The 12,429-nt window shown below is 37.9% G+C and overlaps 1 protein-coding gene and 1 non-coding gene across 5 annotated transcripts in view; both read right to left on the bottom strand.

Moving 5' to 3' along the window:
* Positions 1 to 12,429, bottom strand: part of Parg (poly(ADP-ribose) glycohydrolase) — a 108,667-nt gene that overhangs the window by 81,824 nt on the left and 14,414 nt on the right. For all 4 annotated transcript variants that reach the window (XM_059274112.1, XM_059274110.1, XM_059274109.1 and 1 more), the window contains 3 exons: positions 11,534 to 11,656; positions 11,330 to 11,413; positions 7,066 to 7,140 (listed from right to left, as the gene is read on the bottom strand). In XM_059274112.1, coding sequence (XP_059130095.1) covers positions 7,066 to 7,140; positions 11,330 to 11,413; positions 11,534 to 11,656 — 282 coding nt within the window. The remainder of the gene's footprint in view (positions 1 to 7,065; positions 7,141 to 11,329; positions 11,414 to 11,533; positions 11,657 to 12,429) is intronic.
* Positions 4,181 to 4,306, bottom strand: LOC131920211 (small nucleolar RNA SNORA77). The gene has a single exon (XR_009381559.1). It is a non-coding gene; the product is annotated as a small nucleolar RNA SNORA77 (small nucleolar RNA).

Here is a 12,429-nt window from a genome sequence, read left to right as displayed (position 1 = left end):
TCACTGCGGGGGTGCGTTTTGAGGTTTTCTATGGTCAGCATATCACCTAGAGTTTCAGTCAAATTCCTGTTGTCTACAAGATATATGACTCTCAGCATCAAGATATACTTCTCCAGCACCATGTCGGCCTGCATGCCACCATGTCCCCTGCCATGATGATAATGGACTGAACTTTTTAAACTAAGCAAGCCCCCTCAATTAAACGTTTTCCTTATAAAAGTTGCCGTGGTCATGGTGTCTCTTCACAGCAATAGAAACCCTAACTAAGATAAATATCATTACAATAGAAAAGAACACAGGCATGGAGTCTAGTAATCACTCCTACATCTAGTAGTTACTGCATTGTTTAGGAACTGACCAAATTCAAATCTATTCCCATTTCAAGTACATATCTTAAAACCTGTTTATAGTTTCCTCTCTAAATTGGAGTATTCTATTTAAATTTCAAAACAGTAAGGATTCAATAAGTGGCAATTCCTTTTTGATATACGGAGTTCTTCAATAAACAGTATAAAAAGTTGCTTTTTCTTTTTTTTCCCTAAAAGCAATTGAAGAATTTCTTCAGGTCTGTGAAAACTATACTACGTAGAAGATATACATAGAAGAATCTCAAACTTTTAAAGTCAAGCCATCAACTTTATAATTTAATTATAAATCCCAATAATATTAAAATTATTTAGTCTGAGAAGTCATATCATTTAAATCAGAAGTTTCATATCACATTGATATCATTAGAAATGATAAAATTATTTTATTTTTATGTATTTTTAATAATTTATTTAACTTGATTTTATGTGCATTGGTGTGAAAGTATCAGATACCCTGGAACTGGAGTTGCAAACAGTTGTAAGCTGCCATGTGGGTGCTGGGAATTGAACCTGGGTCGTCTGAAAGAACAGCCAGTGCTCTTAACTACTGAGCCATCTCTCTAGCCCCCTATAACCGATAAAAGATAACTGTCCTAGCTAAAATTTACTTTCCTCAGTAATATATCAAATACCTTTAGGTGCATTTGTCAGGCAGCAACTCAACAAACTCATTAAGCCCTTCCCCTAAAGATACTGTACAGAATGCTTATATACACTTTCATACTTGGACAGTAAGTACACCGAGGAAGGCATAGTGATAAAGGATTCTCATATGCTGCTGGTGAGAACTGAAATCTAGAACCACCTTTTGGAAATAGAAATTGACAGTATCATCTAAGTCTTCAAAATCCATATAATCTTTTTATTTGCCACTTGTCTTAGCTATGGCAAGAAGCATTTAAGGGAGAATGGATTGATTTTGGCACACAGTTTGAGAGGATACAGTCCACTATGCAGGTAACGTGGCTGTGAGGACAGCTATTGGCTGGGGCAGTGGGAATGTGAGACAGGAAGCAGAAAGTGGCTCAGGAGAGAACTAAGACAAGGTTGTTACCCATAAGCGTTACCTTTATAGCCCTACGTCTGCTAGCTAGGCCCAATATCAAACAGGTTCCACAACCTCCCCAAACAGGGCTACATGCTAGGGAAACAAGTGTTAAAAAACTTGACCCTATGGAAGAATTTCACATTCAAATATAACATTCTGCCTTTGGTCTCCATAAGCTCATGGACAGCTCATAATGCAAAATGTATTTAGTTCAACTTCAAAAGTCCCCACAGCCTTCCAGTTCCAACACTATTCCAAACACCAAAGACCAAAGTCTCTGAAAAGTTAAGGTGATCTTTTAATTGTGAGCTCCTGTAAAATCCAAACAAGCATTTTCAATATATAATGTTAGTAGAATAAACAATCCAATTCCCAACCGGAAGAACAGGGGCACAAGCACAAGACTAAAACACAAGATGGCAAGAATCAAACCCTCTAGCTCTACATCCAGTGTCTGGGGCTCATACTGGCATTACGTGTGCCCATGGCTTCCGCAGCTTGCCCCTCTGGCTCGGATGCCTGTAATTCCACTTGTAATATCTTCTAGGGCAGAATGAAGATAGTCTAAAGAGATTTTATGCCTTGCCCCTCCCTTTGGCTACTAAACTATTGAAATAATAATCCACAAAGAATTGGTATTTTCCAAGGAATCTCATGGTAGGGGAAAGAAAAAGTTGAAGCCTGGTGGTGTCTGGAAGGAACTTGTCACCCAGATTTCAGTTCTGATTTGTCAGACTATCTTGCAAGAGCTACTGGAGCCTATAGAATGATGGGTCAGTATGGACGGCATCACACCTTGAACTAGACTGCTTAATTATGCACACCTCTTGACCTCTACTTAAATCTAAACCTCACATCAGGACCCCAAAGATGGACGTAAGGGGCAAATGGTCCTTGAACTTCTATTAGTTCCTCTTCCTGATATGGCTACAATGAATGTATCTCCTTTCTTTGCCTTTTACTATCCTTTCCTCTGTAACTAGCCTATGAACAATGGGTGGCTGAGTCTGGTTTGCCAGTGTGACCAGGGCCCAGGCTTTGACTCTAACAACTCTGGAATCACATTCAGTGCCAATAACTTTCCTAAATGGATATCCCACATTCCTGGCATCTATAACATACCTCCACTACAACTTGGGCTTTATCTTTACAGCTTTACATATAGGATACCCATACAGGGCATCTGACTGCTGCACGCAGATGGCTCAGCCGGTTTTCTGGAACCTTCACGCATCTCTCCACAAACCTCTAGCATTTGCATCCTGCATGGCTGCAAAAGTAGCTCCATGCAGAAAACACTAAGTTATGCTCCTAGCTAAAATTGTAGCCTGGCCCCTTCCACCACAAGCTGTAATGGTATTTGAATGGTTCTCTGGATGAACCTGGGGAAATATGGCCCTGGGGAGTCCTGATCAAGCAGGACGCCCAGAACACTCTCTTCGTTCAGGAATTCTCCTTTGAAATGAATTTGCATTTTTATAATGTGAAGCATCAACAGCTGGGGTCTTGTCCTCAAGGCATCTTTTCTATTGTTCCAGTAGTAAGACTTTAATAATACTCAATCTTCTACAACTTTAACCCAATTCACTCTTTCCTACACATTTTCGCATATCTTTCTGCCCCATGTTTTGCTTTGAATTTTCATTATAAACCTCACCAAACACATTGAGCAATAATATACCACAACCTGAATGCTATGCTGTCTTCAAATTTCCTTAGTCCATTATTTTTTAATGTCTTCACTCAGTTTTCAGGACACAACACAATGTGGTCAAATTCTTTGCCTGGATCTAACAAAAGTGGCTTTTCTAGTGCAGTTCCCACATGAGTCCTGTTTCCCCATAACCTCATGAACAGTCTTTCCTGGCTGCACTTCTTCCAGATTCTGGTCTTTTGCACTACACTGGACTGCCCCATTAGTGCAGTTCTACGCACACCAGGGCTTCTCTAGCCCACAGCTTCAAACGCTTTCTCATTTCTCCTACAAATGATTCCAAAGGCCCCACAGTCTGATTTATAGCAGCAATGACTCCATTCCTAGGGCCAATGTTCTGCATCATTTACTTTTCTCAGTCCTGAAATCAAACACATAACAAGGCACAGCTGAAGGGAAGATTTGATTTGGCTTGTGGCTTCAGAGGGCATCGCATACCAAGGCCGGGAAGGCATGCATGCTAAGATCGGCTCATAGTTGTGGCCCCAGAGGTGAAAAAATGACATGTTACCATCTCCATGCCTCTAAGCCCTACCTCTATGGCCCTGTATCTGCCAGCCATCTCCACACCCAAAAGGGCCCATAACCTCTCAAAACAGTAATATCAGCTTGGAACCAAGTGTTCGAAAAGGGTCTGTGCAGGCATTTCATATTTAAATTATAATATACTTTGACTTGATAATTATATTGCTAGAATCTATTCTATAAAAATAGCCAATGATGTAAAGTTTAGAAATTAACATATATGTTCATTTTTAAGTATTAAAACATTAAAGCCGGGTGGTGGTGGTGCACGCCTGTAATCCCAGCACTCGGGAGGCAGAGGCAGGTGGATCTCTGTGAGTTTGAGGCCAGCCTGGTCTACAGAGCTAGTCCAGGACAGGCACCAAAACTACACAGAGAAACACTGTCTCGAATAACCAAAATAAATAAATAAATAAATAAATAAATAAATAAATAAATAAATACAAATTAAAAATCCACATTCAATGTGCCTAAGACAGAATCATTGGATTGGCATTCTAGAAAATTTTTTTCTTTTTCTTTTCCAACTGTGTCCCCCGGAAGCTGCATTGCCCCTGATACACAGTGGCAGCCACAACATCCTGGAATGTTTCTCTAGCAGACAGAAAAAGCACAAGACTGGAGCTGCAGCCATGTGCAGAGTGAATCTGCAAGCATTCTAGAATTTTAAAGAGTGTCTTAGATCCTTAAAACATTCCTGTACAGCAATCAAAGTGGTTATTTGACCTCTTGCATGCAAAAGAATAAGATATATTGTCTAATACTATAGAGCCATCAGAGAGTCTAATGTGACCTCTGGAACCTGATACAAACATGCAGTTTTAAGCCCGCAAAACAACTTTTTAAGTTGGAACCAGGAGGAGGGCAGTGGGCAGCAGTGTATGTTTTAACAAGGCCTCCATGATGCTGATACACAATAACTCTGAAGCCGGGCGGTGGTGGCGCACGCCTTTAATCCCAGCACTCGGGAGGCAGAGCCAGGTGGATCTCTGTGAGTTCGAGGCCAGTCTGGACTACCAAGTGAGTTCCAGGAAAGGTGCAAAACTACACAGAGAAACCCTGTCTCGAAAAAACAAAAAACAAAAAACAAAAAACAAAAAACAAAAAACAATAACTCTGAAAGCACGAAAGTGAAACACTCAGTCTTACAAATAATGCCTGTGATCATTAAACACGTCTGGAAAATAAAGACAGCAGTGCAGGGTCTCCTATGTCAATTGCATTTCCATATTTCAGGGCTCTTCCCAATTAAGACACAGTGTTAACATGAAGTTTTAAATAATATGCCTTCACCTGGATCACTGTCAGAAGTCCTAGAGAAAAGAGATTCTTAATCTATTAATGTCACAGGAAAGAAATGCCAGAAATGTCACAGGCGGTCATTGTATTTGAGGAGGCTGTGTGCGTGGGAGGGACTGGTAACAGAAATCACAGACATCTCACTCTTTTCTCACTTAAAGCATTTTTCATCTAGTATTCTCCTGATATTGGTAACTCTGAAAACCAGTCCGACCACCTGGTCACATCTGAAGCCAAGACCATGAATGTCCAGAGTGCCTGACAGACACAGAAGGCACTGTACTGTGTGCTCCAGGAGACACAGAGGTCAAGACCTTCAAGTCTCTATCAGGAATGCTTTAACCACTATATGATGCCAAGAGTTCAAAAATAAAGTTAAGAGAGTTCCAAAAGATAAACTAAGGCATCTGTCACAGAAATGAAAAAGAAGGAGTGTGTGACCTCATTTTAGGGGGGGTATGCAGAAAAGTCTAAGTCTAGAGAAACAGAATTTTAAAAGAACGGTGGAAGGGACTTTATCAGTTGCTTAGAAAATGAGGCAGCAGTCAGGGAGCAAACTATGTGCAGAGGGAAATCAAGGGACAACTACCTGTGACTGGGCTAGATGGTTCCCACCAGGGACAAAGTATGTCACCCTGGATCAACCAGCCCATCTTGAAATTGCAGCTACTCATTTGTGAAATGGAAAAATAATAATGATTTTAATTACCTCAAAATTATTTACCTAAAAGATAGCTAGGGAGGAAAAGGCTCTAACATGAAGTAATTACATCGTCCATGTTTACAGTTTAACAACTATTCTCTCTTATATAACCAAACTGTGGAATATTAAACATATTTTAATTTATAATGTTTTAAGAACAATTTTGTTTCTATTATTAGCAAATGAAGCATAAATAATTGAAAGGATTCGAAATAACATGGGAAATGCAAACAACTCAAATTTTATATAATTTTTAAAAGATTATATATAAAAGTATCTAAGTGGAAACTTAATTACTTAGCAAAAGTATATTGCCATTTTTTGGGACAGCTGTTTTTGGTAAGTGGTTTGACAGTTTCTTCTAAAACTGAAAAATACACTTAAAAACATCTCAGCAACTGTACTTTGGGATATTTACCTCAAAGCAACAAAATTCATGTTCTTGCAAAAACGAATGAAAATTCAAAGCAATTTCAATTAAAAAAAAAAAGGAAACCACCAAAAAAATGTCTTAAATAAATTACTTCCTATTTCTGCATAGTTCAGAATCAAGTAGATCTCTCTTTGTACAACCAGACTGCCCTTAACTGGCAATCCTCCTTCCTGCCTCAGCCTCTTTAGTGCTAGGATGATAAACACACACCACTACACCTCACTCCAAAATGCAATGTGAAGTTTCCTGCCATTTTTTTACAGAGGGATGCTGCTGTTCATCTTTCTACTGGTAGCTCTAAAGTGATGCTCTTAGCACACTGAGGGCATAGAAAGCTGCAGTAGCTTCAGAAAATTACTTTACAGCACATACGCAGACTAGGAAGAGCCATATGCTTTTGTATCTTTTCACCTCAACATCTACTTTCTGGAATTATCTAAAGAAACAATCTGAACTACGGGAATATATACATACACACATACTTATAGCACAACATGTTACTACTATGTAATTACACGTACACACGTCACTATAGTGTAGATGATGACAAGGTGAAACTGAACAACCTACATATTTGCATAGTAGTGATATTATACATCAAGTCATAATACATTTGTGGTGGCTCATATTTGTAATCCCAGCATTCAGGAGACTAGGCAGGACTGTCAGGAGTTTGGGGGCAGCCTAGGCTAAAAAATTTTGAGACATTGTCTAAAAATCCAAAAGGGGGAAAATATCTAGTCATGGAACAGATATATACATTGATAATGATGATAATAGTATTAACAATATAATAAAAAATACTATTAACAAGGGAACAAGACAAAATTCAATTTCAGGACCAAATTATCTATCTAATTATGCATTTGAAAAACCATTAAAATATTGTTGATAATGAAAAACTACATGTACTTTTCTCAGGTCCTCTTAAAAAGTAGTATCATTTTACAGCCAAAGAAATAAGCACACTTTTACCTTATCCCAGAAATCAACCAAAGCTGTAAAGTCCCATTTCTTAGAATATGCCACATTGTATTTCAGAATAGCATCCTATGGAAAAAACAGAAACAAAAATCTCATGACATAGTCATGTAAGTTATCTTTTACAAATTGCTTCCTGTAAACTTCTTAATGCTAAGCACGCTTCCTTCTGACATTAACTACTCCACATTAGAAGCTATGGACAAACAGAATGCACACTAATTTATTATTCACGTAAGAAAAATGAAATTAAGTATGTTAAGCAATGGGAGGAAAACATAATTACCCTAAAGCATGCATTCTAAATGGGGGCAATGCATTCCAACTGGGCCAAAATCAGACCTGAAGGAATTAAAAAAATAAAGAGATTACAATGGTTTGTGGTTGATATATGTTGTGTGTATATATATGTTTCTCTGTGTGCATACACACATGTATAAGATATTCAGTAACATCACATATGTACAGTTATATATACTTTATACATTTACATATTCTCACACAGAGATATATAGTTACTTGTAGCACTATAATAACATATGGAGGGAATAAAGGAAGAAAATGTTTAAAAGGAAAAAAGATTGAAGAAGAGTGTCTTGAAGTACAAATGGTATTTTCCCCCTCACTTATGGTACTGTGGTTGTGTGCATTCATTATGTTCCTGTGCATGAATGTATAAGTATGTGCATGTATGTGTAGAGGCCAGAGGTCCCTGTTCAGTATTTTTTACAAGTGTTCTTCACCTTAGTTGTTGAGACAGGGTCTCTCAATGACCCAGAACTAATTAATGGACTAGACTAGCTGGGAAAAGCTCCAGGGGTCTGCCTGTCTCCAGCCTGTCTCCATCTCCCTAAGCACTGGAGTTACAGACACGGACTCAGGTTTTTAAATGGGTGCTGAGGACCCAAATTCAGGTCCTCTTGCTTGCACAGCAAGTACTTTTCGGACTGACCCAACTCTCCAGCCCCGCCCGACCATCCACCATTTTCATAAACTATAAAACATAACTTTGCTAGTATAGAAAAATTATATATACTTTTCTCAAATCCTCTTACAGAGCTGAATTACTTTACAGCCAGAGAAGTAACATAATTTTACCTTATCCCAGAAATCAACACAGCTGTAAAGAACTTTGTATGGTGGTATATATTGTATATTTATATGGAATGGTAGGTCAAACTATGCCATCTACTGGTTTTAAGTTTTCACTGTCTGAGTAAATAATACTGTACACTGGGTTTCTGCAGTTAAGATATGCAAAAACCAATCCATTAGCTGCACAGAAGAAACTATTATTTATAATTAGATCTTATCCCATTCTTTTAAATATCTACTTCTGTCATAATTTATATCACTAATAAATTAATAAGTAGAATTTATAAACAATTATATTGATAATTCAATATTTTTTTCTGAAGGAATATACAAGTCTAAAAACCAGTGTGTTAAATTATTACTATAAAGGTTCCAAAGTGCTCTATCACTAAAAATTTATAAAAAGCTTCCTGGAAAATACTTCATGTTACACAATGAGCAAACTTCTGTTATACCTGAGTGCTGGGATTAGAACCACGGCAGTGAGGCCATGCTGACTCGCAAATTTGTTATTTTCCAACCACAGCTGGTAAAATTCACACATGAGGAATTTAGATAAATGGGTATCTTCCCATCTGCAATGCTAATAAGTGCCTGACTGGATTTACTTTTACTCTAGTTTTCAAAACTCAAAAGCATCTACTACAAGTTCTTCATTAGAAAGGCAGGGTGTTAGTGTGTAGTTAGCCATCAACTACTCGAGTTCTTTTTAGCTCAGAATAATAAACACAAGGACCTATCGGTGCAAATTATTCAGCACACTATTAATAGAAATAGTACTGAGGATACTGCTTTTCTTTTAAACTTTGAATACCTGAACTCCCCAAATCTACCACTGAATGAATAAATAGCAAAAAGATTATAACAATCACAAGGCTTGATCTTTACTTTTTCTTTTCAGGTATCATTCTTTGAACAAAGAAATTACCATAAGCAGATATAAGAAATCCTGATAGATGACCTTGTTCTGTTGATAAAATAAACTGAAGAGAATGCCACATTAAAGCAATTGCCCCTTCCTAGAGTAATCAAGGTACACTAAGAAACTGCTGAAGAGCCAAGTAGACTAATTCAGAATGCTCTGATTATTCTGTGTTCTTGAAGAAAAAAATTATGAAAATCCTAAAAAATAGGCCTATCAGAAGGACAGAAAGAACCTAACACAGTGTTTTTCAAATGGCGCTTGGGCAGTGTCCTCAGAAAGTGTTTGTAAGTGTATGAGTCTGGGTCGTGAAGACAAAGGCCTAAACACAGCAGGGGTGCAAGTTAGTGGTACTTTAAACAGATAAAAACAATTCTAATAATCTCTGGATCAAAGTGTCACTATCATGTCTATTTGCAAGCTGGTCAAAAAAGGTCAGTTTGCAAGTTAATCAGCAAAAAGATCACATTGTTGCACACACTGATATCTATCAACTGTTTATTAAGACTATAAGAGAAAGATTAAACCTAAAGTAATCATTTTTTCTGCACATAGTATTTAAAAAAGTTCTCAGCATCCAAGTTGGGGCTTGAATAAATGGTTTAAAATATGCAAAAAAAATATTGACTCTAAATGATTTTCATCATGATCACAAACATGAATCAAATGCGGTTTGTTATACTTAAAATGAAACAAAACTCAAACTAATATGCCTACATGAGAATTGTGTGAGCTTGTCAGTTTATATGTAGTTTTTTGTTTGTTTGTTTGTTTGTTTGTTTGTTTTTGTTTTTTTGAGACAGGATTTCTCTGTGTAGTTTTGGTGCTTGTCCTGGATCTTGTTCTGTAGACCAGGCTGGCCTGGAACTCACAGAGATCCGCCTGGCTCTGCCTCCCGAGTGCTGGGATTAAAGGCATGCGCCACCTCCACCCAGCATTTATATGTAGTTTTATGTTTGCACATATGAAATTAACATCCTAAGATAACTGACAGACCTTGAACATCTTTTTCATTTAAAAGGAGCCAATTTAAAGAATCTGCTACAAGATTAAAAATGCTGTTTGAAGCTGGGCAATGGTGTCACATGCCTTTAATTCCAGCACTTGAGAGGCAGAGGCAAGTTGATCTCTCTGAGTTCAAGGTCAGCCTGATAAACAGTTACAGGACAGACAGGGCTACACAAAAATCCTGTCTCAAAAAACAACAACAACAAAAATTTGAAAGGGATAAAATGTTCAAAATATAGCCGGGCGGTGGTGGCGCACACCTTTAATCCCAGCACTCGGGAGGCAGAGGCAGGCGGATCTCTGTTGAGTTCGAGGCCAGCCTGGTCTCCAAAGTGAGTTCCAGGAAAGGCGCAAAACTACACAGAGAAACCCTGTCTCGAAAAACCAAAAAAAAAAAAAAAGTTCAAAATATGTACTTGTACACGTACCAATGTTTTTCATGTAAAGAAAATAGGAAAAAAAAAAACCTCACAGGAACTATAACAAGCTTAAAATTAATTTGGTAGAAAACATAAAACCCAAGAGGGTCCATAACAAATCAAGCCTCTGAAAGGAAATGAACAACACCATTTTCGTAAAACACAGACACCCGTGCCACTATTTACATAAGCTTAAAATGTATTAAAAGCTAAAAGCATTATGCTTTTTTGGCTACAATTCTCTAACAAAATATGCATGTTCATGTATACTGTAGATATTAAGGGGAAAATCTAATGATTACCCTATGCTCTTAAATAAAAATTTTTAAATAAAAAATTAAATTACTGCTCATATGTAAGATTAATAAATAATTAAACTCCTAAAGTAATAAGGGCAATAAAAATAGAATATTTAATGTATATTTTAATCATTGGCAGGCTCAGTTTTCCTTTAGGCAAAAAGTGCTGAGGTCATTATTCTTTCTTGATTTCCTATTAACCACATTGTGAAAGCATGATAATTTTAAACAAACAAAAAAAGAGACTTAAACTGAAGGAAATTGGACAGAGAACCAAGAAACTGAAGTCTTATTGCTGGTTTACCAAATTATTCTATGTGGCTCTAGGCAAGCTCTCAATTCCTCTACCCTAGTGACTCTCAAGGGCCTTCATAAGTGATAGGAAACAAACACTGCATATGAACATTGCTGTCATCTGGGTCTAGATTATTATGATTAAAAAATGTCTTCGAGGGATCAAACAAAGGACCTACTTCTCAGAGTTATATAGAAGATAGAATTGGGCAGGACCATACCTTCAGGTTCTGGGGTCGTGTGAATTTGTTGAGAAGTGCAGTCTGAATGAGCTCCCACCGACTCCCTGCAGTTCGCTCACCATTCTTACAGGGGGAAAAAAAAAGGCAAGATCAAAGCACAGTTGTTTTGCATCACAAATTCAAAAGCCAAACAAGTGCTAAACCATGACCCAGGGACTAAAACACCTCCAGTGTTGTATTTACCTCATCTTCCACTGGGTACAGGTTTTGTTCGGAACAAGGCATTTTAACATGCTTGTTATCCCACAAATCTTTATAATGTGTTGGAAAAGGTTTTGGAACATCTCCTGCTCGCAGAAGGTCTACCTGAAATACAGAGTAAACAGGAGAACGGTAAGTGCATAAAAACTAAGCTCTCCTACAAAAGAACGCAGACAAAGCAGCCTGAGCAAGTGCTGCAGAGCTAAGGCCAGCTCCCAGGCAAGAAAGCTCCCAAGTTCCTCCTCAGCTGCTACCACACCTCACTTCTCACACTCACCATGCCTGGTGAATTTTTACCTGCATTCTTAGATCCTGATACCTCACTGCTTACCCAAACTTCAGACAACAGCTTCCCATCTCCCTCTTCCTACTCCAGCAGCTCCAGATAACGACTCCCTGTAAAACCTCTCCACATTTGGAATAACGTCATCTCTGAAAATAGCCCTAGTTTTAGAGTCTTTGTGCAAGCTCTCACCAAAATACCATTCATTTCAGACAAGTCAGAAAACTCACAAGTCCAGAAACATGGGAAATTCCTTCATAGCGCGTATGTTTATGTACACACTATCTTCTCTCCTTTAAGACAGTTAATAGCAGTTATCAACTTTTCCTTTATCAATTTAAATCTGAAGTCTCATCTTCATTTTCTTCACTACTGTGAAATCTTTAGAAACTTTTAAGTAAGTAGTTAAAAGAGTTCTTTATTGGCCTACTATCATACTGGACAACACTTGTTTTTCTTTTTGGTGTGTGTGTGTGTGTGTGTATGTGTGTGTGTGTTCACAGGGGTACAGATTGCATGCGCAGGAATGTGTACATGCATGCAAAGGCCAGAGGCCATAGGTCAATATTAAGTGCCTTCCTCTATCACTATCCAC

Source organism: Peromyscus eremicus, chromosome 9 (assembly GCF_949786415.1).
Source record: "Peromyscus eremicus chromosome 9, PerEre_H2_v1, whole genome shotgun sequence".
In the NCBI taxonomy this organism is placed as follows: domain Eukaryota; kingdom Metazoa; phylum Chordata; class Mammalia; order Rodentia; family Cricetidae; genus Peromyscus; species Peromyscus eremicus.
Note: the sequence above shows the minus strand (reverse complement) of the source record. Positions and strands in the feature narration are given on the sequence as shown.